Below are 27988 nucleotides of genomic sequence, written 5' to 3' on the forward strand. Positions count from 1 at the left end.
GAATAAAAGCCTGAGTAGTGCAGTCCCCACGGAGGGGCAGGGCAGCCACAAGGTGGGCAGCAGCTGGGACGGGCATTGTGAGGCGTTGGGGGGGCTGTGGGGCTGGACATTGTGAGTCACTAGCCTGACCTGGCTGTTACCTGGCAACCAGGTGACATAGGAAGCTTTGTGGGTTATAGGCATCAGCCAGGGCCAGCAGCCTTCAGTCGGTAGCTGGCAGTGGAGGGAGGAGGAGCTCCGACTGTGCTCTCTTACGGCAGTTTTTGTGCCTCTCGGCACTTGTCGTGCATTTCTTTTTTAAGTAAAACAGCAGGTCCCTGACCTCATAGACCAGCTAGTTTGGGAGGTGGCGGCAGACTACGGGCTGAGGCCCCAGATCTGCCTGGGGTAAGGCTGCTTCTACAAGTTCAGGGCCACCCTCAGTAACGTGGCTGCTAGGGCAGCACAGTTACAATTTCATTGAAGGCTCAGGCAGGAGTGGAGAAGAGTGTAGGTGCCCCATGGGGAATATACTGAGCTGTTGTGGCAGCTCCAGCTGTGGCTGGCGCAGGCGGAAGGTGGCACACTGTGATGAATCTGATATTTATGAGGCCGTGGCTGCTACAACATCAGAATCCACTACTGTAGAGCCTGGCAAGCTGGATGTGGGAGCCACAGAGGGCCAAGACCTGCAGCACATCAGCAACCAAAAGATGCCCACAGGTAAAAAAGCCACAGGTGCCATTTACTCTCTGGCACACCTCTGGCCACCCCCACCCCCTTCCCATACCCTCATCCCCAGAGACATCCTCAGCTTCCAGCTCCCTGCTGCCCACAGCCAGCTTTCCCAGGTCTGGGGCATGGGGGACAAAGGCTGACTCTGCCTCTTGCCTTAGACATTGAGGCTTTTTTGATGTAGTCTCTCCCTTTTCTCAATGAAAATTCAAATACCCCAATTTTGGAGTCCCCATCCCATTCTCTAGCCTCACCTATCCGGCCAGTTTGGTACCTAAATGAAGGAACCAGGTAAGCGTCAGATTGTTTCTTTTCTTCCATCCCTTAAGGTAGCTAATAATTGGGATAATTCAGGCCCAAATATTTGGATTTTTTTATTTTTATTTTTGAGACGAGTCTCACTCTGTTCCCCTGGCTGGAGGGCAGAAGCACGATCTCAGCTCACTGCCACTTCTGTCTCCCGGGTTCAAGCGATTCTCCTGCCTTAGCCTCCTGAGTAGCTGGGACTACAGTCACGTGCTACCACATCTGGCTAATTTTTTGTATTTTTAGTACAGGTTGGTTTCACCGTGTTAGCCAGGATGGTCTCTATCTCCTGACCTCGTGATCCACCTGCCTCAGCCCTCCAAAGTGCTGGGATTACAGGCGTGAGCCACCGCGTCCGGCTGGAGATTTCTTAAATTCACAATTCAAAATTATTATTATTTTTTGAGACAAGGCCTCACTTTGTCACCCAGGAATGCATTGGTGCAGTCACAGCTCACTGCAACCTTGACCTCCTCAGGTTCAGGTGTTCCCCCCATCTCAGGCTCTTAAGTAACTGGCACTAAGGCAACATGCCAAGCTAATTTTTCTATTTTTTTTTTTTTTGTAGAGATGGGGTTTCACCATGTTGCCCAGGCTTGGTTCACTTTTAATAGTAAAGGACACCTCAAATGTTTAGATATTTGCTTTCACTTTGGGCAATTATGAATATAGCTGTTAAAAACCTTGCTGTGTCTTGTTTGGAAACATAATTTTAAAAATATAACTAAGGAAATACTTAGGATTATGATTACTTGCTTATATGGTAAGACCAGGTTTTTCTTCCTAAGAATTTTGGGGCTGGGCACGGTGGCTCACGCCCGTAGTCCCAGCACTTTGGGAAGCTGAGGCAGGCAGATCACGAGGTCAGGAGATCAAGACTATCCTGGCCAACATGGTGAGACCCCGTCTCCACTAAAAATACAAAAATTAGGTGGGCATGGTGGCCTGTGCCTGTAATCCCAGCTACTTGGGAGGCTGAGGCAGGAGAATCGCTTGAACCAGGGAGTCAGATGTTGCAGTGAGTCGAGATCGCATCACTGCATTCCAGCCTGGTGACAGAGCAAGACTGTGTCACAAAAAAAAAAAAAAAAGAAAAAGAAAAAAAGCTGGTAGAATTGTTTTTTTCAGTGAAACCATATGATTGTAGTGTTTTTGGTTTTTCCTTTTTTCAAAAGATTATTAATTATTGATTCAATTTCTAAAATAAATATAGGCCTATTCAGATGATCTGTTTTTCCCCAGAAGACTTTTGGTCTTCCAAAATAGATAAAAAGGAGTTAGCTCATTTCATCTAATGTATCAAATTGTGGGCATAGATGTGTTCAGAATATTCCTTTATTAGTTTGTGATTTAACTGCTCTTCAATTGATGCTATTAGTACATTGTAACATCTTTCTTTCTTTTGTGGTTAGCCAAGGTAGAGGTTTATCAATGTTACTGATCTTTTCAAAGAACTGGCTTTTTGTTTTGTTGATTTTCTCAGATGGCTTCCTGTTTTCTATGCCATTGATTTCTGCAATCTTTGTTTTTTAAGCTTAGATTATGAATTTAGATTTTTCTCATTGTTGACACGCATCATGAATGTAGCTCACTGAATTCAATCTCACTGAACTGTACACTAAATAATTAAAATAATTAATATGTATGTTTCACCACAATTTAAAAAGTAAAACAGGATAAATGATAAATGTAGTAGCAGGATATGTAAATCCACAGAATTAAATGGTCTTGTAACATTTGAAAAATAAGGGGATTGGCCTGGACCTTCAAATGGGCAGGAGGTGTGATGAGAAGCTCTCACTGAAGCATACAATGCCTTTCTGTATTAACCAGTTCTTAACAAGAATATTTCACATTGGTTAGGTTGCCCTAGCTAGAAAGCCAAGGCTCTTTCTTTCTGCTCCTCTCCTTTGCTTTCCTTCCACACCAAAGAGAATGATCCAGCAGCAACTCAGTCCATGCTTGTCAACCACCCACCTCCATAGACTCCACCCTGGTCCCCACATCCCCCAAGGCTCCTAGTGGGATTCCTCAGCAGCACCAGCGCACTGACTGTCACTCTATGTTCTCCTAGGTTCTGTTCCGGACCTGGAGGATTGTGCGTTTGATATTGTGGACAAGATGTTACCTGAAATGGTAAGATGCATTCCTTCATCTGGAAGAGAATTTTTTTTTCTGGGGCTTCTTTCCTTACTAATAAAATGGAGATATAAAAATCTGATCATGTACATAACAGATGACTAAGATAATTTTCTTGGTTTGGGGGAATATCAAGTGAATATCATATTTGATTGCCATTGTCAATGAAGCTTCCGTTGGTCATGGACTCTAGCAAACAGCCATTTGAGTTTATGACCAACTGAGGCCTGATTGACAATGACAGTAAAAAATGACAGCATCACCTACAAACTGTCTGGTAGTGAGCATATTTCTTAGTAGCAACTTTTTCTTCTTGAAAAATAATTTTGTATTTCCCAGTCAACATGGACTTGCAAATATTCCATGAAAACCCATTGCCTTTTCCACAAGCATTCGCTATGCTTTACTTGGGGGCCAGTGACTTGATCATTGTTTGACATGTGGTTTTCTAATGTCACCAAGTGAGTAAAAGACCTGTGCAAACAGGACCCAGCATGATCGGATCCTTATGGCGTTTTCTTTCTCCTATTGCAGGTGAACTATACAGCCCAAAATTCCTACCGTACGTATTTTTTTATTATTTTAAAAAAAGCTTTATTGAGACATAGTTGACATGCAAAACAATCCATCCATTTAAAGTGGGTGACTCAGTGTTTTTACTATATTTACAGGGTTGTGCAACCATTGTTACAATCTTATTTTAGAACCTTTTCATTTCCCCTCAAACCTCGTATCCGTTAGTGGTTACTCCTCTCTTTTTCCAACCCCCACACCTCTGGCCCTAGGAAGCCACTCATCTACTTTCTATTGCTATAGATTTGCCTATTCTGGCCATTTCTCTTTTTTTTAACTTCTTTTTTTTTAAGTTCTGAGATACATGTGCAAGATGTACAGGTTTGTTACATAGGTAAAAGTGTGCAATGGTGGTTTGGTTTGCTGCACCTGTCAACCCATCACCTACGTATTAAGCCCTGCATGCATTAGCTGTTTATCCAGATGCTCTCCCTTCCCCTACCCCCTGACAGGCCCCAGTGTGTGTTGTTCCCCTCTCTAACACCATTCGTATACTAAGACCATTCCCTTGCTGATGACAAATCTAAGTGATGGGTTGCAGGGGACTCTCTTGCCTGTTTTTGTCTGGAGAGCCTGCCTGGTTTCAGGTTCCTGATAGGAGTGAGGACCTGGAGTGCAGTGTGAGAAACAGATGGCTCAGTGAAGAACTGTCATCATCCACTAGAGTCCCTGGAAACAGCCGTATCACTTAGATGTTGTGGGTTTGTGTGCAGGAGGGCTGGGAGGTAGCTGGGGGTGAATTAATGTGTAGTGATTGTGTGTTTGTAAATGTGTGTTTTCCCCCCAAAATGTGGACCTGCATGCCCAGCACAGTACAAGTGTCACTTTTCTTGAATTCCTGGCCTGTGGTGTTCCTCTCACCTCAGCCTCCCGAGTCACGTCATTCTTCTAACAAAAAGGAAGAAAAACTTCAACACCACCATACACTTTACATAAGTGTCCCCTTTCCTCCCTCAACACAGCTGTACCTAAAAATCTGTTCAATATCCCTACTCCTTAGGAATGGCGTGAACCCAGGAGGCGGAGCTTGCAGTGAGCCGAGATCGCGCCACTGCACTCCAGCCTGGGCGACAGAGCGAGACTCCTTCTCAAAAAAAAAAAAAAAAAAAAAAAAAAAAATCTCTACTCCTTAGATGGAGAGAGTGCAGAAAGGAGTGAACCCAGATTTTTATCTCCTGAATAAAAGATTTGCAAAAGTGAACTCAGAAATGGGTCCCAATGTTGATGGTCTGTATTACCCAACTGTGTCATCACTCAGGCTTGGTGATATGACCCCACACCAGGGAGTTCCAGCACCTATGTGTGCACCTGGTAGTGGTAGTGGATGGCCTATAAGCATGCCAAACATTGGCCATCATCAAATGGGGCCCCAGTGGTCACATAACCCTGGGTAGCAAAAGGTACACGGAACAACAGATGTTTGCATGGACATTACTGTGAAATACACATAGAAAGCCCACAGGCTTCTGGTCAGCCCACAGATTCTGAGAAGTGTTAAGGGTTCACATAGAACAGTACAGGTCAACATCTGTCAGTGCTGGGGTCATTCCTCAGCACTTGATCAAAGCAGGGAAGGATCAGGAAGATATTTCATTGTATTTAATAACATGACTACCTCAAGCCTTAGAAATGCTCCAATCCATGGCCGGGCATAGTGGCTCAATGCCTGTAATCCCAGTACTTTGGGAGGCTGAGGCAGCAGATCACCTGAGGTCAAGAGTTTGAGACCAGCCTGGCCAACATGGTGAAAGCCTGTCTCTACTAAAAATAAAAAAATTAGCCAGGCATGGTGGCCCATACCTGTAATCCCAGCTACTTGGGAGGCTGAGGCTGGAGAATTGCTTGAACCTGGGAGGTGAAGGTTGCAGTGAGCCAAAATTGAGCCAGAATTGATCCAGCCTGGGTGACAGAGTGAGACTCTGTCTCAAAAAAAAAAGAAAAGAAAAAAGAAATGTTCCAATCTGTAGCAGACAGACAACTGCCAGTGCCACATCAGAACTCAGAGGACAACATTGTTGTTACGCTGGTGAACATCACCCTCATTGGAGACCTCCTGCACCGCTAGGTTAGTGAGGCTCAGCACTCACCATGTACTGATCCCCATGGTGGACTGTCCCACTGTTGGGAGCTGGTGTGAGCATGAGCAGCCACTGACTCAATGGATGCACACACAGTGTAAAGAAACGGAAGACATGGACTGGGCACGGTGGCTCAAGCCTCTAATCCCAGCACTTTGGGAGGCCGAGGTGGGTGGATTGCCTGAGGTTAGGAGTTCCAGACCAGCCTGGCCAACCTGGTGAAAACCCGTCTCTACTGAAAATACAAAAATTAGCTGGGTGTGGTGGCAGGTGCCTGTAATCCCAGCTACTAGAGGCTGAGGCAGAATCACTTGAACCCAGGAGGCAGAGGTTACAGTGAGCCGAGATTGAGCCATTGCACTCCAGCCTGGGTGACTGAGCGAGACTCCATCTCAGAGAAAAAAAAGAAAAAAAGAAAGAGAAGTGCAGAGGAGAAATATCACAGGGTTAGTACTCAGCAGAAATTTGTGAGGGGGCAGAACAGGAATCAGTTCCCCACTTCTCTGACACGGAGAAGACAGGACACAACTCAGCAGGGATGGACTTCAGGGTCAGGACAGACACAGGTCCCAGGCTTGATCTTCCTGGGGCTGGGACGATGAGTTTTTCTTTTTCACCGCTTCTGGAAGTCACTTGAGGAATGGTCCTTGAGGAGACACTGTTGGCCAAGGGTTGTCTGGCCCAGAAATGTGTGTGTGTGGTTTTTTTTGTTTTGTTTGTTTGTTTGTTTTGAGATGGAGTCTCACTCTGTCACCCTGGCTGGAGTGCAGTCGTGCGATCTCAGCTGTCTGCATCCTCCACCTCCCCGGTTCAAGTGATTCTCCTGCCTCAGCCTGCTGAGTAGCTGGAATTACAGACATGCACCACCACGCCCAGCTAATTTTTGTATTTGTAGTAGAGTCGGGGTTTCTCCATGTTGGCCAGGCTGGTCTCGAACTCCTGACATCAGACGATCCACCTGCCTCGGCCTCCCAAAGTGCTGGGATTACAGGCGTGAGCCACTGTGCCTGGCTGACATGTGTTTCAGCTGGACAGGGTCCCCTAGCACTGGGCCTGTAGCTGCAGCACTCCCGAGTAGCAGGGGAGGTGGGGAGGGACACGAGTGCCAGTGCACCAGGAGCTCAGCAAAGGGATGGGGACTGGTTCCAGAGTCCAGCTCATCCTTGCAACTCTTCTGTGGAATCCAGAACACATCAGTTTCCACTTATTTTATAGAAGGTTTGGAATCTTCAGTGTCAAACTCTATCTGTGTTGTGTCTTCCCACAAGGTGGATAGAGGAGCCCTGGCTATGGGTGTTTCCTGGCAGGGCAGTGACTGTGTCTTCCTCATTAGTCTTCATCCCAGAGCTCAGTCCTGGGGAGAACACGTTAGGCCCCACGGGCATTGTAATGAACACATCCCTGGGATGAGTTCTAGGTCGCCCCTGGGCTGGGATCTAGTGCAGGTGTGGAAATGTTTCCTTCTCAGCCTGTCCAGCCTGTTGAGCCCTACACCAATCCTAGAGCCTGCCCCAGCTTCTGAGTCAGGGTCCCTGGAGATGAAGTTGAGCTCCTGAGGACAGTGAGTTGCCCCTGCCCCTTGGCTCCTGCCGCTCTGATCCTGTCTAGACAGGGTGTGCAGGGCCACGCTCTTCCCCTGTGTGCACATGCGCCCCCTGCTGGAATCCCTCTGGAACTGGATGTTGTCCTCATTGTTGCCATATCCCCCAGCCCCACACAGTGACTGGCCCTTGTGCAGATGCCCAGGAAGTAACCATAAATGTATGGTAGAAGCAGAGCTGCAAACTATTTTGCAAGAAAACACCAGGGGAGGGTAGTCATGTCTTCCTCATGCCTGGATCTCCTATGCCGTCTAGTGTGGTTCTCAGTCATATATGTGCCTCCTTCTATTTAAACACATTTAAATATTTACAATTAAAAGTTCAGGACCGGGCATGGTGGCTCACACCTGTAATTTCAGCACTTTGGAGGCTAGGGCAGGTGGATCACCTGAGGTCAAGAGTTCAAGACCAGTGTGGCCAACATGGTGAAACCCTGTCTCTACTAAAAATGCAAAAATTAGCCGGGTGTGGTGGCACATGCATATAATCCCAGCTAATCGGGAGACTGAGGCAGGAGAATCACCTAAACCCAGGAGGCGGAGGTTGCTGTGAGCCGAGATCATGCCAATGTACTCCAGCCTGGGCAGCAAGAGTGAAACTCCGTCTTGAAAAAGAAAAAAAAAAATCAGAACCTCATCACAACAGCCACCGTGCAATGGCCCAGCAGCCTTCTTTTCATGCAGCAGAGAGCATTTCCATCCCCGCAGAATGCTCTTTCACATCCGCTGTGAGCCTGGCTGAGCGACCAATTGTTGAACTCCTCTAACTCAAAGCGTGCACATCAAAGTGGGAATCTCAGGGCTGTGAGATTGGAGGTGAGACCTGTAATGGGCCAGTGGAAGGAAAAAGTGGAAAGGTCATTCCTTCAGTTCCTCTTTCCACTTGAAGGCTGGCAAGTGTGAGCAATGCCTTTTTAGAGACCTCTGATTCCACAGAGCCCAGGGAGAGTCTGACCACACTGAGGAAAGGGCAGAGTGATCTCGTGTAACCCAGTGTGGCCTCACCTGGAGTAGGAGAGTGGGCGAGTTGCTCTCTGGAATAACTCCTTCCGGATGTTTTTGTCTCTAACGATTGGCCAATGGACGCCATCCACGAGGGCAGCTGCAATGAGGCAGATCTGCAGGTAGAGAATGATACTCTAGGAGGAGCTCTGGGAGCAGCTGGGTGACACCTGTTGCTTTGGAACCTAGGAAAAGGGCGATGAAGTCAGAACCAAAGGAAATATGTGTAGAAGTCTGACTTGTTCCTTTTGTATTTTAATAAGATAGAGATGAGACAATATGTGTCCATGGGCTTTGTGTGCTGTGTTTGCAACCCTTTTTTTTCTTGCTCTGGTGTTTAATGGTTACCTTTCCACAAGACCTGTTTTTCTTGTCTATGTCACAGCAAGCATCAAAGCCTTAATTTTTGATTGGTTAACATCATCTGGGACTTGGGAATGCAAGAGTCTTATTAGGTCTAGGCACTGACTAAATGCAAGGTATCTGGTGAGACTCTCTCATGCTATTTGAACATAGTTGTTTCCCTGAGATGGTCTCAGAATCTTCAGGCCCACGTTCCAAATGCCGCATCCAGCAAAGCTCCCTGAGAGGCTAACAGTCTTCAACCACGAGGGCACTGACATTAACTGTGTGTCCTTTTAGGTCCCCCTGAGAACGGCCTGAGTTTAAAATTTCTACCACCAAGTGAGGAAGACAATGATGATGCCCAGGTAAGATCCCCTTTCTTTGCCTTCTAAAGAAATGTTGCTTTCCTGATGTGAGAAACAAACTCACCCATCCACACCCGAAGAATGGACTCAGAGGCCTGCAGAGCAGCGAAAGTGAGACTTTTCATGATGGTCTTGCAAGATCGGGTGTCTGATGGGCAGACACACCCAGCACAGTTTCAACAAGCAATTTATCCCCTAGTGTGCAGGTCCTTCCCCTTGATCCTCATAGGATGAGTACTATGGGGTCAGAATCTTCCCAGGTGTTGCATATTGATTGTTGGTTAGGAGCTTTAGGTATTTTTTATTTAGGGTTGTCTTATTGCATTTTGTTGCAGCCCCCAATGCATTGCCATCCTAGTCAGGTCAGGGGTTCTTCAAGTATTTGACTTACTACCTAAGTAGCTGGGCACACTGATAAGAACAGACAAAGTGAGCTATTTTGCAGGCTAGTAAAATTTCAACTTAGACTAAACTTCTTTTTCAAGTGATGGGAACTAAGTGGTGTGGAAGGGGGGCCCAAGAAGCAGGTATTGCCTATCCAACCAGGAGCCCAGCATATCCTATTTCTTCTGTACTTTACTGACCTAAACAGGTTCAAGGCACTTTGTCTTAAATATGGAGCACTGTACACATTATTTCCTTCACTTGATTTCTTTCCTTCTCAATTAACTTTGATATAAGAATATGATGAGGAACATAAGGTACAATATACACAATTGTCCTTGTTGGGGTGGAGTTCAGTGGGAGTATCTTCCTATCTAATACATGACACACTAGGATGTTTTTAGATGACAGCATCCATCATCAACTGTAATGCAGAGGCATTTTCCTCCACACCAGTTTTTCTCCTTGGATTAGGCATTGTGCTTTTACCAACCTAAATCAACCTCAAAGATAAATTCTGTGGGAAAAGCTCTTGTCATTTCCACATGTGTCCTCTATGCTAGAATGTTTAGTCTTTGACCATTGACTCAACCACTGTTTCACAACTAGTTTTCTGAAGTCAACAAGAGACTAACAGATCTGTGTAAGGGGTGTAGCAGAATCGATCTGATCCTCATAGTATCTTCTTTTGTCTCGTTGCAGATTTTACCATCACGTGTCCAGGGTACGTACCTTGAACTAACTTACTTTCTGAGAAACAAATTTGCTGGTTTAATATATAGAAACTTTAATCTGGGTTCCTGTTAAAAAATAGTGGGGGTCTGGTGAGAGCAAATGATTTCGCAAGTGTATAACTACGAGCAGAGGAGCTGTAGTAATGTGTGTGAACCAGAGGAACAAGCAGGAGATTTTGTGTGAGCCAGTGTGCCTTCACCTGGAGTAGCAGTGAGTGCACCTCTCACTGACTTATTCTGATGTTGGTATTTCTAAAGAGTGAATTCTGGAGAATCTCAGCAGGGAAGACAATGCCTTTCTAGGCAGGCAACAAGACTTCAGGTGGGATCTAATAAAACAGCATTTCCAGCAAACTTCAGGTGATACCTGCTGCTTGGGAGGCTGAGGGAGGGTGTAGAAAGAGAAAAAGAAAAAGTAAATATAAGCCGAGTTTGTTCTTTTCAGAGTTTAATGTCATCATGGTGAGAAGTACTAGGTTTATGGGCTTCTGAGTATCCTGTGTTTTTGATCACCTCCTCTTTGTTATTTAAAGATGATCTTTCTGAGAACACCTGCTCTTTTCTGCCTCTGCCACTGCAAAATGTCAGAGCCTTTGGTTTGGGACACAGTTCTGTCACAGGCAGTCACTTAATCCTGGAGACAGAATTCTGCGGTGTGCCCAGATGCATAGGAGAAATGGATCCTCACCTTATGAACTGTTAGGTTTCATGGCAGCACATTCATTTGTCTGTCCTTGCTGTTTACCTCTGGTATCAAGACACCTCCCTGGGCATGAAGGACGGAATAATTCACTCTGGGCTCACTGCAGAAGCTCCAGTGTCTGGGAAATGGAGGGAGAAGCACAACCTTGAGCACACTGTCAGCATTCCATTTCTTCATTTGAATGAGAATATGCAGTTGCACCATCATTTGTGGAAGAGGCTTTCCTTTCCCCATTGTGTATTCTTGGCTCCTTTGTTGAAGATCAGCTGACTCTGTATGTGTGCATTTAATTCTGGGCTCTCTATTCTACATCTGTGATACTTACGGGTGCCCCCACGCTAGAAGCATGCTGTCTGAATTTCTGTTTTTTGTAGATTTTAATCTTATGAATGCGTCCTCCAATACTATTTTTTTTTTTTTTTTGAGACGGAGTCTCGCTCTGTCGCCCAGGCTGGAGTGCAGTGGTGCAATCTCGGCTCACTGCAAGCTCCGCCTCCCGGGTTCACGCCATTCTCCTGCCCCAGCCTCTCCGAGTAGCTGGGACTACAGTTGCCTGCCACCACGCCCGGCGAATTTTTTGTATTTTTAGTAGAGACGGGGTTTCACTGTGGTCTCGATCTCCTGACCTCGTGATCTGCCCGCCTCGGCCTCCCAAAGTGCTGGGATTACAAGCGTGAGCCACCACGCCCGGCCCCTCCAACACTATTCTTTTTCAACGTTAAAATGTTCATTTGAGGCACGTAAAAGTTCATTAAAGTCTTAGGATTAACTTTTCCATTTCTGCACAGATGGCTGTTACCAGTTTGATAGCAGTTGTTGTGAGTCTGTAGATCCTGTGTGTAGTATTGTGTGTTAGTCATGTTTAGTCTTCCTATCCATGAACATGAGAAGCCTTTCAACTTATTTGTACCTTTAGTTTCAAAAATCTTTATGTTAACAGCTAATAAGTTAGATTCAACATGACTGATATAAATTTGTGATTTATTTTTCATTATTATTATTTTTTTGAGACAGAGTCTCACTCTGTCACCATACCAGGGTACAGTGATGTGATCTCTGCTCACTGCAACGTCCGACCCTGGGTTCAAGTGATTCTCTTGCCTTAGCCTTCCGAGTAGCTGGGACTACAGGCACAAGGCACCATGCCCAGCTAATTTTTAAGTTTTTATTAGAGGCATGGTTTTATAATGTTGGCCAGGATGGTCTCAATCTCTTGAATTCGTGATCTGCCTGCCTCAGCCTCCCAAAGTGCTGGCATTATAGGCATGAGCCACCACACCTGGCCAAATTTGTGATTTTTTTTTTTTTTTTTTTGAGACGGGGTCTCGCTCTTTCGCCCAGCCCAGAGTGCAGTGGCGCAATCTCGGCTCACTGCAAGCTCTGCCTCCTGGGTTCACGCCATTCTCCTGCCTCAGCCTCCTGAGTAGCTGGGACTACAGGCGCCCGCCACTGTGCCCGGCTAATTTTTTGTATTATTAGTAGAGATGGGGTTTCACCGTGTTAACCAGGATGGTCTCGATCTCCGGACCTCGTGATCCGCCCACCTCGGCCTCCCAAAGTGCTGGGATTACAGGCGTGAGCCACCGCGCCCAACAGTGATTTTTTATACCAATATTTTGTATGTCTGAATGAATAGGCATCAAATAAAAAAAAATTTATGTAAGCTAGTTAACCAAAAAATCACCCCCATACTCATGGACATTTTTTCCTGAATTTGTTCATTTCTATTGGTATATGTTTCCTCATTTCAGTACATCATGTATATTTAAACCTGGAAACTTATCCTTATTGTAGAAAGTGTTCAGAGTCACGTCTCTCAGCTCCACTGGTGTAGGTAGAGGAGGCTCTGTGAGCTTGGCCTGTTTGAATGAAGCCTGATCCTTAGGGAATCTCTTCAGGGAGAGTGACACAGGAGCTGCTGAAGCCCCTTATCACAGGGGCCCTTAAGGGTGTGTGTACACACCATGGTTCCAGAAGAAGACTTACAAAGAGGAAATCATGACTATTTTTAATTGTAACATTTTAATATTTAATTTTTAAAATGTTCTCTATGAAAAATAATTTGTGGTTAATATGATAGAGTAATTTGGGTGAAATTGAGTCCATTTTGCTAATAAAATAGGCTTTTAATTAAGTAATAAATCCTTTAAAACAGATGCTAAATGTAATACCACCGTAATTGGATCCTAGTATACTGACACGGTCTTGAACACATTAAGAAAATGCTGTTTGTTTAGAAGAGTTTCAAAATATTTAAGAGGGAGGAAGTACTCTTTTATTAACTCTTAGTGTGCTTTTTAGTTCCATTTGGGCTTGACTCTTTTGTGTTGCTGCATGATGCCTCTAGTACAAGGCCAAGGCCTCCATGTTTCATGTCTTTGCTGCTCCCCTCCTCTGCCATCCCTCTTCCACTCAGGGGAATAGTCCAGAATCAACTCAGTGCATGCTTGTTAATCAACCACCTCCATACACCACATCCAGCAAAGCTCCCTGAGTGACTCACAGTCACAAACAACCAGGGCGCTGATCTTTCCTCTGTGTCCTTCCAGCTTCTCCTGAGGACAACCTGAGTTTAGTATGCCTACCAGGAAATGAAGATTATGATGGTGATGATGATGATGATGATGATGATGATGATGATGCCCAGGTAAGATGACCTTTCTTTGTCTTCTAAGGAAATGTTGGTTTTCTGATGTGAGAAACAAACTCAACAGTCGAAACCCAAAGAATGGACACAGGGAGCTGAAAAACAGCAAAAGTGAGACTTTCTTTTTCCTTTCCTTTCTTTTTCTCTCTCTCTCTCTCTTTTTCTTGCTTGCTTGTTTTCTTCTCGCTCAGTGAGTGAGTGGAGTGCAGTGGTGCAACCTTGGCTCACTGCAATATCCATCTCCTGGCCTCAATCAATTCTCCTGCCTCAGCCTCCTGAGTAGCTGGGATTACAGGCATGTGTCCCAATGCCCAGCTAATTTTTGTATTCTTAGTAGAGACGAAGTTTCACCATGTTGGCCAGGATGGTCTCAAACTCCTGACCTCAGGTAATCCGCCCACCTTGGCCTCCGGAAATGCTGGGATTACGGGTGTGAGCCACCAAGCCTGGCTGAAAGTGAAATGTTTAATGACAGTGTTGCAAGATCTGGTGTGTGATCGGCAGACACCGCCAGCACAGTTTCAATGCAATTTATCCCCTAGTGTGCAGGTCCCTCTCCTGGTTCATCATAGGCTGAGTACTGTGGGGTCACAATCTTCCTGGGTGTTGCCTATTGATTGTTGGGGAGGGGCATTAGGTATTTTTCTAGGGTTGTCTTACTGCATTTTGTTGCAGCCCCCAATGCATTGCCATCCTAGTCAGCTCAGGGCTCTTCAAGTAGTTGACTTATGACCTAAGTAGCTGGGCAGGCATAAGAACAGACAAAGTGAGCTATTTTGCAGGCTAGTAAACTTTCATCTTAGACTAAACTTCTTTGGTTCAAGTGAGGGCAACTAAGTGGGGAGGAGGGAGTGTCCAACAAGCAGGCATTGCCTATCCAAGCAGGAGCCTAGTATATCCTATTTCTTCTGTGTTTTGCTGACCTAAACCGGTACAAGGCACTTTGTCTTAAAAATAAATCACTGTATACATTATTTCCTTCACCTGATTTCTTTTCTTCTCAACTTTGATATAAAAATATGACAAGGCACATTATGTACAACATACACAATTCTCTGTGAGGATGGAGTTCAGTGGGAGTTTCTTTTCATCTAATACATGACACACTAGGATTTTTTAAATGACAGCATCCATCATCAGCTGTAATGCAGAGGCATTTTCCTCCACACCAGTTTTTCTCCTTGGATTAGGCATTGTGCATTTACCAACCTAAATCAACCTCAAAGATAAATTCTGTGGGAAAAGCTCTTGTCTTTTCCACATGTGTCCTCTATGCTAGAATGTTTGGTCTTTGACCCTTGATTCAGCCACTGTTTTACAACTAGTTTTCTGAAGTCAATAAGAGACTAACAGATCTGTGTAAGGGGTGCAGCAGAATTGATCTGATCCTCATAGCACCTTCTTTTGTCTCATTGCAGATTTTACCATCACCTGTCCAGGGTATGTACCTTGAACTAACTTTCTGAGAAACAAACTTGCTGGCTTTAATATTTAGAAACCTTAATTTGGGTCCCTGTTAAAAAATATTGGGGGTATGATGAGAGTAAATGATTTTGCAAGTATACAACTATGACCAGAGGGGCTGTAGAAATGTCTGTGAACCCAGAGGACCAACCAGGAGATTTTATGTGAGCCAGTGTGTCTTCACCTGGAGTAGGAGCGGTGAGTGCACCTCTCACTGACTTATCCTGATGTTGAAGGTTCTAAAGAGAGGATTCTGGAGAATCTCAGAAGGGAAGAGGATGCCTTTCCAGGTAGGCAACGAGACTTCAGGTGGCGTCTAATAAAACAGCATTTCCAGCAACCTTCAGGCTATACCTGCTGCTTGGGAGGCTGAGGGAGGGTGTCGAAAGCGAAAAAGTAAATATAAGCTGAGTTTGTTCTTTTCAGAGTTTAATGTCATCATTGTGAGAAGTACTGTGTTTATGGACTATTGAGTATCCTGTGTTTTCGATCACCTCTTCTTTATTATTTAAAGATTATCTTTCTGAGAACACCTGCTCTTTTCTGCCTCTGCCACTGCAAAATATCAGAGCCTTTGGTTTGGGATGCAGTTCTGTCACAGGCAGTCACTTAATCCTGGAGACAGAATTCTTCTACAGTGTGCCCAAATGCATAGGAGAAATGGATCCTCACCTTATGAACTGTTAGGTTTCATGGCAGCACATTTGTCTGTCTTTGCTGTTTACCTCTGGTATCAAGACATCTCCCTGGGCATGCAGGATGGAATGAAAATTCACTCTGGGCTCACTGCAGAAGCTCCAGTGTCTTGGAATTGGAGGGAGAAGCACAGCATTGATCACACTGTCAGCAGTCCATTTCCTCATGTGAATGAGAGTATACAGTTGTACCATCATTTTTGGAAGAGGCTTTCCTTTCCCCATTGTGTATCCTTGGCACCTTTGTTGAAGATCAGCTGACTCTGTAAGTGTGCATTTAATTCTGGGCTCTCTATTCTATACCTGTGATACTTATGGGTGCCCCCACGCTAGAAGCATGCTGTCTGAATTTCTCTGTTTTTTTGTAGATTTCAATCCCATGAATGTGTGTCCTCCAACAGTATTCTTTTTCAACGTTATCATGGTCATTTGAGGCACATAAAAATTCATTAAAGTCTTAGGATTATCTTTTCCATTTCTGCACAGATGGCTGTTACCATTTTGATAGCAGTTGTTGTTAGTCTGTAGATCATTTGGGTAGTAGTGTGTGTTGGTCATGTTTAGTTTTCCTATCCATGAGTATGGGATGCCTTTTAACTTATTTGTACCTTCTTTACTCCCTAGAATCTTTATGTTGACAGCTCATAAGGTAGATTTAACATGACTAATAAAAATTTGTGAATTTTTTTTGGGGGGGATGGAGTCTTACTCTGTCATTAAGACAGTGGTGCAGTACCATGCTCTCTTCTCACTGCAACCTCTGCCTTCTGGGTTCAAGTGATTCTCCTGCCTTAGCCTCCCAGGTAACTGGGACTACAGGTGCATGCCATTACCCCTAGCTAATTTTTTTGTGGTACAGACATCGTTTTACCTTGTTGGCCAGAATCATCTCGATCTCTTGACTTCGTGATCTGCCTGCCTCAGCCTCCCAAAGTGCTGGGATTACAGGCATGAACCACTGTGCCCGGCCATATTTGTGATTTTTTTTACCAGTATTTTATATGTCTGAATGAATAGGCATCAAATGAAATTTTTTTGTAAGCTAGTTAACCAAAAAATCACCGCTGTACTCATGGACATTTTTTCATGAATTTGTTCATTTCTTTTGGTATATGTTTCCTCATTTCAGTAGATCATGTATATTTGAACCTGGAAACTTATCCTCAAGGCAGAAAGTGTTCAGAGTCACGTCTCTCAGCTTCACTGGTGTAGGTAGAGCAGGCTCTGTGAGCTTGGCCTGTTTGAATGCAGCCTGATCTTTAGGGAATCTCCTCAGGGAGAGTGACACAGGAGCTGCTGAAGGCCCTCATCACAGGGTCCTCATAGGTTTTGCACATACACCCTGGATCCAGAAGAAGACTTACAAAGAGGAAATCATGACTATTTTTAATTGTAGCTTTTTAATATTTAATTTTTAAAATGATCTTTATGAAAATGTGTGATTAATAGAATAATTTGGGTAAAATGGAATCCATTTTACCAATAAAATAGGCTTTTAATTAAGTAATAAATCCTTTAAAAGAGATGCTAAATGTAATATGACCGTTATTGGATCCTAGTGTACTGAGATGGTCTTGCATGTGTTAAGAAAATGCTGTTTGTTTAGAAGAGTTGAAAATATTTGAGAGGGAGGAAGGCACTCTTCCATTAACCCTTAATGTGCATTTTAGTTCCATTTTGGGTTGACTCTTTGTGTTGCTGCATCATGCGTCTAGTACAAGGCCAAGGCCTCCATGTCTGGTGGTCTGGTGTCTTTGTTGCTCCCCTCCTCTGCCATCCCTCTTCCACTCAGGGGAATAGCCCAGCAACAACTCAGTCCATGCTTGTTAATCAACCACCTCCATACACCACATCCAGCAAAGCTCCCTGAGTGACTCACAGTCACAACCAACCAGGGCACTGATCTTTCCTCTGTGTGCTTCTAGCTTCTGTTGAGGACAACCTGAGTTTAGTATGCCCATCGCCAAGTGAAGATGGTGACTGTGATGATGATGATGTCCAGGTAAGACCTCCTTTCTTTGTCTTCTAAGGAAATGTTGGTTTTCTGATGTGAGAAACAAACTCGCCAGTCCAACCTGAAAGAATGGACTCAGGGAGCTGAAACAGCAAAAGTGAGATTTTCTTTCCTTATTTTTTTTCTATATTTCTTTTTTTTTTTTTTTTTTGAGACAGATTCTCGCTCAGTAGTTAGCCAGGCTGGAGTGCAGTGATGCAATCTTGGCTCAGTGCAACCTCCATCTCCTGGGCTCAATAAATTCTCCTGCCTCAGCCTCCCGAGTAGCTGGGATTATAGGCGTATGTCCTCATGCCTAGCTAATTTTTGTTTTCTTAGTAGAGACGGGGTTTCACCATGTTGGCCAGGCTGGTCTCCAACTCCTGATCTTAGGTAATCTGCCCACCTTGGCCTCCTAAAGTGATGGGATTACAGGCCTGAGACACTATGCCTGGCTGAAAGTGAGACCTTTTTTTTTTTTTTTTTTTTTTGAGACGGAGTCTCTCTGTGTCGCCCAGGCTGGAGTGCAGTGGCGCAATCTCGGCTCATGGCAAGCTCTGCCTCCCGCGTTCACGCCATTCTCCTGCCTCAGTCTCCCGAGTAGCTGGGACTACAGGTGCCTGCCACCACACCCGGTTAATTTTTTTTTTTGTATTTTTAGTACAGATGGGGTTTCACCATGTTAGCCAGGATGGTCTCGATCTCCTGAACTCGTGATCCACCCGCCTTGGCCTCCCAAAGTGCTGGGATTACAGGCGTGAGCCACCTCTCCCAGCTGAAAGAGAGACTTTTAATGACAGTGTTGCAAGAACCAGTGTCTCATGGGCAGACACACCCAGCAGTTTCAACAAGCAATTTATTCCCTAGTGTGCAGGTCCCTCCCCTGGTTCCTCATACGCTGAGTACTGTGGGGTCACAATCTTCCTGGGTGTTGCCTATTGATTGTTGGGGAAGGGCTTTAGGTATTTTTCTAGGGTTATCTTACTGCATTTTGTTGCAGCCCACAATGCATTGCCATTCTAGTCAGCCCAGGGGCTCTTCAAGTATTTGACGTATGAGCTAAGTAGCTGGGCAAGCTGATAAGAACAGACAAAGTGAGCTATTTTGCAGGGCAGTAAACTTTCATCTTAGACTAAACTTCTTTGGTTCAAGTGAGGGCAACTAAGCGGGGAGGAGAGGGGGCCCAACAAGCAGGCATTGCCCATCCAAGCAGGAGCCCAGCATATCCTATTTCTTCTGTGTTTTGCTGACCTAGATCGGTTCAAGGCACTTTGTGTTAAAAATGGACCACAGTATACATTATCTCCTTCACCTGATTTCTTTCCTTCTCAATTAACTTTGATATAAAAATATGACAAGGTACATTATGTACAACACACACAATTCTCTTTGTGAGGATGGAGTTCAGTGGGAGTTTCTTTTCATCTAATACATGACACACTAGGATGTTTTTAAATGACAGCATCCATCATCAGCTATAATGCAGGGGCATTTTCCTCCACACCAGTTTTTCTCCTTGGATTAGGCATTGTGCGTTTACCAACCTAAATCAACCTCAAAGATAAATTCTGTGGGAAAAGCTCTTGTCTTTTCACAGGTGTCCTCTATGCTAGAATGTTTGGTCTTTGACCCTTGACTCAGCCACTGTTTCGCAACTAGTTTTGTGAAGTGATCAAGAGACTAATGTGTCTGTGTAAGGGGGTGCAGCAGAATTGATCTGATTCTTATAGTATCTTCTCTTGTCTCATTGCAGATTTTACCATCACCTATCCAGGGTATGTACCTTGAACTAACTCATTTTCTGAGAAATAAACTTGCTGGCTTTAATACATAGAAACCTTAATCTGGGTTCTTGTTAAAAAACATTGGGGGGTCTGGTGAGAGCAAATGATTTCCCAAGTGTACAACTATGAGCAGAGTGGCTGTAGAAATGTGTGTGAACCCAGAGGACCAACCAGGAGATTTTGTGTGAGCCAGTGTGTCTTCACCTGGAGTAGGAGAAGTGAGTGCACCTCTCACTGACTTATCCTGATATTGGTGGTTCTAAAGAGTGGATTCTGGAGAATCTCAGCAGGGAAGAGGATGCCTTTCCAGGTAGGCAACGAGACTTCAGGTGGGATCTAATAAAACAGCATTTCCAGCAACGTTCACCTTATAACTGCTGCTTGGGAGGCTGACGGAGGGTGTAGAAAGAGAAAAAGGAAAAGTAAATATAAGCCAAGTTTGTTCTTTTCAGAGTTTAATGTCATCATGGTGAGAAGTACTATGTTTTTAAGTATCCTGTGTTTTCGATCACCTCTTCTTTATTATTTAAAGATGACTTTTCTGAGAACGCCGGCTCTTTTCTGCCTGTGCCACTGCAAAATGTTAGAGCCTTTGGTTTGGGATGCAGTTCTGTCACAGTCAGTTACTTAATCCTGGAGACAGAATTCTTCTGTGGTGTGCGCAGATGCTTAGGAGAAATGGATCCTCACCTTATGAACTATTAGGTTTTATGGCAGCAGAGTCATTTCTGTGTCCTTGCTGTTTACCTCTGGTATCAAGAGCTCTTCCTGGGTGTAGAGGACAGAATGAAAATTCACTCGGGACTCACTGCAAAAGCTCATGTCTTGGAAATGGAGGGAGCAGCACAACCTTGAGCACACTGTCAGCATTCCATTTCTTAACGTGAATGAGAATATGCAGTTTTACCATCATTTGTCAAAGAGGCTTTCCTTTCCCCATTGTGTATTCTTGCCACCTTTGTTGAAGATCAGCTGACTCTGTAAATGTGCATTTAATTCTGGGCTCTCTATTCTGTATCTGTGATACTTATGGGTGTCCCCACGCTAGAAGCATGCTGTCTGAATTTCTCTGTTTTTTGTAGATTTCAATCTCATGAATGTGTGTCCTCCAACACTATTCTTTTTCAATGTTACTATGGTTATTTGAGGCGCATAAAAGTTCATTAAAGTCTTAGGATTAACTTTTCCATTTCTGCACAGATGGCTGTTAGAAGTTTGATAACAGTTGTTGTGAGTCTGTAGATCATGTGTGTAGTATTGTGTGTTAGTCATGTTTAGTCTTCCTATCCATGAATACGGTATGCCTTTCAACTTATTTGCACCTTCTTTACTTTCTAGAATCTTTATGTTGACAGCTCATAAGGTAGATTTAACATGAGTAAGAAAAATTAGTGATTTTTTTTTTTGGACGGAGTCTTACTCTGTCATTAGACAGGGTTGCAGTAATGTGATCTCTGCTCATTGCAACCTCCACGTTGTTTGTTCAACTGATTCTCCTGTCTTAGCCTCTCGAGTAGCTGGGACTACAGGCATGTGCCATCACCCCCAGCTAATTTTTTTTTATTTTTAGTGGAGACATGGTTTTACCGTGTTGGCCAGAATGATCTCGATGTCTTGACCTCGTGATCTGACCCCCTCAGCCTCCCAAAGTGCTGGAATAACAGGCATGAGCCACCATGCCCAGGCAAATTTGTGATTTTTTTATAGCAATATTTTGTTTATCTGACTGAATAGGGATCAAATAAAAATTTTTTGTAAGCTAGTTAAGCAAAAAATCACCTGTGTACTCATGGAAATTTTTTCCTGAATTTGTTCATTTTTATTGTTATACATTTCCTCATTTCAGTAGATCATGTATATTTGAACCTGGAAACTTATCCTCATGGCAGAAACTGTTCAGAGTCATGTCTCTCAGCTTCACTGGTGTAGGTAGAGCAGGCTTTGTGAGCTTGGCCTGTTTGAATGCAGCCTGATCTTTAGGGAATCTCCTCAGGGAGAGTGACACAGGAGCTGCTGAAGCCCCTGATCACAGAGGCCCAGTAGGTTTTGTGCACACACCCTGCTTCCAGAAGAAGACTTACAAAGAGGAAATCATGATATTTTTAATTGTAGCATTTTAATATTTAATTTTTAAAATTATTTCTATAAAAAAATGTGTGCTTAATAGAATAATTTGGGTAAAATTGAGTCCATTTCATTAATAAAATAGGCTTTTAATCAAATAAAATTTTTTTAAACAGATGCTAAATGAAGCACTATCATAATTGGATCCCAGTGTACTGACACGGTGTTGAATACGTTAAGAAAATGCTGTTTGTTTAGAAGAGTTTTAAAACATTTGAGAGGGAGGAAGGCACTCTTCCATTAACCCTTACTGTGTGTTTTAGTTCCATTTTGGGTTGAACGTTTTTTTTTTTTTGGGGGGACGGAGTCTTGCTCTGTCGCCCAGGCTGGAGTGCAGTGGCGCAATCTCACCTCACTGCAAGCTCCGCCTCCCGGGTTCACGCCACTCTCCTGCCTCAGCCTCTCTGAGTAGCTGGGACTACAAGCGCCCGCCACCACGTCCGGCTAATTTTTTGTATTTTTAGTAGAGACGGGGTTTCACCGTGGTCTCGATCTCCTGACCTCGTGATCCGCCGGCCTCGGCCTCCCAAAGTGCTGGGATTACAAGCGTGAGCCACCGCGCCCGGCCCAGGTTGAATGTTTTGTGTTGCTGCATGATGCCTCTAGTACAAGGCCAAGGCCTCCATGTCTCATGTCTTCCCTGCTCCCCTTTTCTGCCAACCCTCTTCCACTCAGGGGAATAGCCCAGCATCCACTCGGTTTAGGCTTGTTAATCAATCGCCTCCATACAGCACATCCAGCAAAGCTCCCTGAGTGGCTCACAGTCTCAAACAACCAGGGCACTGATCTTTCCTCTGTGTCCTTCCAGATTGGCCAGAGGACCGCCTGTTTTTAAGATGCTTACCACGATACAAAGATGAAGATGATGATGATGATGTTGATGCCCACGTAAGACGCCCCTTTTTTTGTCTTCTATGGCAATGTTGCTTTCCTGATTCCTTTACTTCTCAATTAATTTTGATATGAAAATCTGACAATGCACATTATGTACACTATTCTCTTTGTGGGGCTGGAATTCCGTAGGAGTGTCTTCCCAACTTATATGTGGTCCACTAGGGTGCTTTTAAATGACAGCATCCATTATCAACTGGAATACTGAGGCATTTTCCACAACACCAGTTTTCCTCCTTGGATTAAGCATTGTGCATTTGCATTTAAAGGTAAATTCTGCAAATAGAGGTCTTGTTTTTCTATAGCTATCCTCTGTGCTAGTCTTTGGGGGACTTTGACCTATGGCTCAATCACTATACTGCCTTCTGGTTTTTTATCGTTGTCCAGAGAATAACAGATCTGTGTGAAACGCACAGCAGAATATGATTCTCATAATGTTTTCTTTTACATAATTGCAGATAACAGCTCAGAAAGAAAGTGGTATGTACCATGAAATAACTCACTTCCCGAGGGAAAAACTTGCTAGCTTCAGTGTATAGAAACCTGATTCTGGGTTCCTGCTGGGAAAGAGGCTTGGGGTTCTCGTGAAAGTAATTCTGCCAGTATAGAACTCTGACCCGAGAAGCTGTAGGAAGGTTTGTCGACCCAGAAGAAAGATGCGGGGATCATGTGTGAAGCAGCGTGGCGTGGGAGACTAGCCCATCACTCAGCTTCAGCTAAAGTAGGAGGAGTGGGGGAGTCACTCTGTCTAATGACTTATCCTGGTGTTTTTGTTTCTAAAGACCTGACGCTGGAGAGTCTAAGTGACGAGGAGATTCATCCAGGTAGGGAACTACGTGCCAGGAAAAACCCAATGGGAAAAGGTTCTCAGGAGCCTCCAGGTTATCCCTGCTGCTTGTGAGGAGGGGCTGAAGGAGGGGGTATGAAATCAGAAAGAAAGTGGAAATATGTGTGAGGTCTGGCTTGTTGTTTTCAGAGTTTCTTGGCATCATGGTAAGAACTGTCTCTATGGGCTATGAGGGTGCTTCATTCGTGAGAGATTGTCTTTGCGGTGCACCTGCTCTTTTCTGCCTGTGGAACATCAGAGCCTTTGGTTTGGATTAGTCAACACCCCTTGGGCTTAAGCACTGGGTGTCATCTGTGATGAAGGGAGTCTGGGGGATACAACTCTCTCCCAGGCATTTCCTGGAACCTAGAGAAACAGTTCTTCTGCTGTGTGCCAAGGGGAAATCGAGAATCACCCTCTGAACTTTCAGGACTTGTTAGTGCACATTCATGTTTCTGTCCTCACTGTGCGCTCCTGGATTAAAGGGATCTCCCAGGGTGGATGGCGGAGTGCATATGCACTCTGGGCTCACTGGTAAAACTCCAGTCTCCTTTGAAGGGAGGAGGAGAGTTTGACCTTGAGCACATTTCCAGCCTCTACTTCCCAACCGAGTCACAGATTCTGAGATGAGGCTTCTTTCTCCCAGTTCTCTAATTTTTGGGAAAGCCAGGAGTTCCTTCCCACAAAAGTTAGTATCACACTATTTCCTGTCTTCAAAATTTGGCTTTGGTTTTGTTCTCTGAGTTGATATTCATCACTTAAGTTCTAGACCTTTTTTTTTTTTGAGATGGAGTCTCACTTTGTCGCCCAGGCTGGAATACAGTGGCACGATCTCGGTTCACTGCAAGCTCCGCCTCCCGGATTCTCGCCATTCTCCTGCCTCAGCCTCCCGAGTAGTGGGGACTACAGGCGTCCACCACCATGCCTGGCTAATTTTTTGTATTTTTGGTAGAGACAGGGTTTCACCATGTTGGCCAGGCTAGTCACGAACTTCTTAGCTCAGGCGATCTGCCCGCCTCAGCCTCCCCAAGTGCTCGGATTATAGGCATGAACCACCATGCCTGGCCAGGGTTATTTTTAATATAATTGTGGCTATCTCAAGTAATGGTGCTTTTGAGTATTTTTGTCAGTGGTTTTGGAATAATACCAGCACTCACTTCTGTGGAGTAGACTGTAAGAAGGGGGCATATCTTTCATTGTCATAAATAATGTGAAACTTTTTCCAAAATGATGACACCAATTCATGCTCCTCTAACAGCATATGTGAGTAGCCATTTCCCCAAATCCTTGTGGACTCTTAGTTTTATCTCTTTCTAAAAATCCCATCACTGTGGTTAGTCTTTCATTTGTATAACATATTACTTAAAATTTTTACCAAAAAAGAAATGTTTTACTCTAATGATGCAGCACAGTAGGTTTGTTTACACTCGCCTCATCACAGACACGTAAGTAATGCAGTGCACCGACATTCCAACAGTTACGACTTTACAAGGCAAAAGGAAATTTTCAGCTTTGTTATAATCTTACGGGACCACTGTTATATATGTGTTCTGTCATTGACCAAAATGTCATTCTGCCACATATGACTGTAGTTAATAAGCAGGTGCTTAAGTTATAAGAATGAAAAATGAAAATAAGAATGAACAGAGATAAATTGAGTATCAGATACTATAGGGCACTTCTCTATGTTGCCTCCTTGAAGTGTTACAATCACTTTGAGAAAGAATTAGTTTTGCTATAGTCATTATGCAGATGAGGAATGTGAGTCTCAGTTAAGTAAATGCCTCACGAGACACACCAAGAGCTGGATCTCTTTAACACCAAAGGCTAATCTATAAACTAATATGCTACACCACCTGTAGTGGCAGAGTAGACTTACCATAAAATGAAATTTGCTTCCACAGCTGGGCATGTGAGCTCAGTGAGGCTGGTGTTACCCATTGCTCCATGGGTCAGAAATTGGTCTTGCTGAAACTTGGCTGTAGAAGCTCTTGGCTCAGAGAGTGAAAAGTTACTGACAGGTTATGTGAGTGCAATTGAAGGATTATGCATCCATAGAGCATGTGGTTGTTCTCGTGGAATGAGAACAGAGAGAATCAAAGAAAATCACCCAGAGAGAGACTCCGTCTCAAAAAAAAAAATTGTCCATCTAATAGGTTAAAAATTAGATACAGTCAACCACACTGGGTCTTACTGTGTAAAAAAAAAATATGCTTTTTGATAGTGACAGGAACAAAGAAAAAAATTTAAAAAGTTGATGTGTTTTATGTGGGAATGTGGAATAAACTGCTTTTAAATAGAATTTTGTATGAAGTTCTTTAGACAATAAGTAAAAATGGAAGGGAAACCTAACGGCAGAGAGCAGCCAGGACCACAGTTGCCTGTGGATGCAGAGACTGTGGTGGAGCCTGGAATGCACCAAAGACTGCCCCACGGGTAGTCAGTTCAGTGACAGCATCGCTAATTTTCTGATCGGGAGGCACCCCAGTAGCACATGGAGAGAACGGGGAGGCCTAAGATGAGTCCGGACCATGGAAGGTCTCCAGTGACGGGATCTTGGAAGATGTGAAAAGCATCCTGGAGGGGCAGGTAGCCCTGCAGCTTCGCGGTCCAGTTTCCCTCACTGGTCTGACTTGGTATGGCATAGAGGTGCTCACACAGCAGCCCCCAGTATCCCCCCACTTCCCTAAAGGCTTAAACATACCGTGACGTGTATCAGTTTCTAAAAGAGCACAATAGCACGTTAGTGAAAAACCAAAATTGCAGAGAAGTGGCCTCATTTCCTGGAAATGATTCAGGGAGGGGGAGGTGGTGAGGCTCCACTGGAGAAATGCTCATGACCAAAGAAAGATGGGGCCTGAGGACTGGCCGTTGGACTCAGCCACATGGAGACCACGTCGTGCCCTACAAGAGCAATCTGGTGGTGTGGTGCTGCGGAGGGGAGAGGGCCACGGCCACAGAGCCTGTGCAGGGATTCAGAACCAGAGGGCTCCTCAGAACAGGCACAGGAGATGGTTTGTAAGGACCTGTCCCACTCCAGTGAGGGCATGAGGGGCAGAGAGGGAGGAAAGCAGCCCCACATAGGGGTATGCCCAGGGAGGGGAAGCAGGTCTCGGGAGAGCTAGGTTTCAGTCCAAGCAAGAAAGGAAAGAATGTTCCAGGGAGAGGCTGAGGCCCTGGGGCCTCCAGAGGGCTTGGAAAAAAGGTTTCAGCAGATGGGGTCAGAAAAGGAGTATTCAGGGCCTTGAGGGGGAAGTGAGCTGAGCTTCTTGCAGCCCCTGATGCAAACAGGGATGAAGGACATAATGACATTAGTCCCGAGTCTGAGGCAGAGAGCGGTGAGGAGGCTGTGAGTTTGGGGAAGGGAGGGAAGGGCCTGGCTGGGAGAAGGCAGGGTTCTGGGCCCTCTACGGTCCTGCCAGGGAAGGTCAGAGCCCAGAGAGGCCCAGGGCTCCCTCCTTGCACCTGCACAAACAGCTGTACCCCTGGTCAGGGGGGTGCTCTGTAGACTGCTGTGGAGTGAGGGAGCAGCTTCTCCTGGGCATAGGACCCCAGACACCTGCAGGATATAGGGCTCCAGGCTCCCTCAGATGCCTGCTGATGGGTCTCCTCTGAGGGGCTGTAAACTGGCTTCCTGGGTACCCACAATGTACAAGGCACTTGTTTTCAGCATAATGCACCCGGCACTGCCAAAATCATACCCATTTATGATAGGCACAATTACTATCCCCACTTTAGAGCTAGGAAAACTGAGGCACTGAGCAGTTAATCAACTTGCCCCAGGCTCCACAAACAGTGTGGAGCTGGGGTCTCAACAAACAGCCTCCCTCCATAGTGTGGGCTTATAGCCACTGGCTGTCCCTCTGCCCTCGTCCAACCTCAGCTGTCTGGGGGTTTGTGCCTTTGGGCTACAGTTGAATTACCCGTTGCCTCTTCCAGGCTGGCTCCCATACCTCTCCCGGCAGCAGCTTAAATCCCAGAAGCTGATACTGGTAAATGGGCCTTGGAGAATGGAGGCAAGGGTGTGGTACTCAGGACTTCTAGGTCCCAACATAGGCTGTGTTCCTGGCCCTCCCCTTGTAACAGAGGCACCTCTGTCCCTGGCTGATGAGTTCCCACATCTCTAATTTCCCCTCAGCCTGGACTGCAGAGGCGGGAGCGCAGAGATGCTGGCGCAAAGGCTGCTTAGTGGGATGATATCATAGGGCACAAAGCTGGGAGCCTGCTGTCACTGAAAAGGGATTGTCTCTTCTTCATCCAGGGTGAAGCCCTTCTGTGGAGCTGACCAGGGTGCTGACCCAAAGGACAGGCCAGCGCGTGCTACAGAGACATCTGAGGGAGGATCAAGCTCCGCAATCAGCGGTTTTCCCTGGCTTGGCCTAGAGAAATGATGGCGACTTTCCTGTGATTCCTAGGCTCCCCTCCTGGACAGCACCAGGAATGTGCCTTCGAGGCGGCTGGGCTTCAGGCCAGCCTGGGGGCGTGCTTGGGTGACTTTGGAGAATGCAGCTGTTTGCTGGGAAGATCTTAAGGAGGAAACCAGAACCTCTCCCTGTCCCGAACTCTCATCCTTGGAGGATGAGAGGTGGCTGATCAGGTCTGACCCAATGAGGGGCTCAGG

At 45.1% G+C, this 27988-nt stretch overlaps 1 protein-coding gene across 1 annotated transcript; it reads left to right on the forward strand.

Moving 5' to 3' along the window:
• Window positions 1-210: 210 nt before the first annotated feature.
• LOC115835868 (aspartate-rich protein 1-like) lies at window positions 211-27940 on the forward strand. The gene is made up of 14 exons (XM_030815175.1): window positions 211-702; window positions 3095-3156; window positions 3694-3721; window positions 9055-9122; window positions 10209-10230; window positions 13493-13590; window positions 15009-15030; window positions 15291-15344; window positions 17675-17751; window positions 19496-19517; window positions 22459-22538; window positions 23000-23021; window positions 23324-23365; window positions 27629-27940. The coding sequence occupies exons 1-14, from the start codon at window positions 501-503 to the stop codon at window positions 27631-27633; spliced, it is 804 nt and encodes a 267-aa protein (XP_030671035.1). The 5' UTR covers window positions 211-500; the 3' UTR covers window positions 27634-27940.
• The last annotated feature ends 48 nt before the right edge of the window (window positions 27941-27988 follow it).

The sequence above is a fragment of the Nomascus leucogenys genome, chromosome 7b, assembly GCF_006542625.1.
Source record: "Nomascus leucogenys isolate Asia chromosome 7b, Asia_NLE_v1, whole genome shotgun sequence".
NCBI lineage: Eukaryota > Metazoa > Chordata > Mammalia > Primates > Hylobatidae > Nomascus > Nomascus leucogenys.

Excerpts from the sequence above, each read along its gene's own strand:
- LOC115835868 (XM_030815175.1), top strand. The coding sequence starts at position 501 with ATGGGGAATATACTGAGCTGTTGTGGCAGCTCCAGCTGTGGCTGGCGC. Across the intron at positions 3,157-3,693 it reads ACAAGATGTTACCTGAAATG|GTGAACTATACAGCCCAAAA; the intron begins GTAAGATGCATT and ends CTCCTATTGCAG. Across the intron at positions 22,539-22,999 it reads ATGATGATGTTGATGCCCAC|ATAACAGCTCAGAAAGAAAG; the intron begins GTAAGACGCCCC and ends ACATAATTGCAG.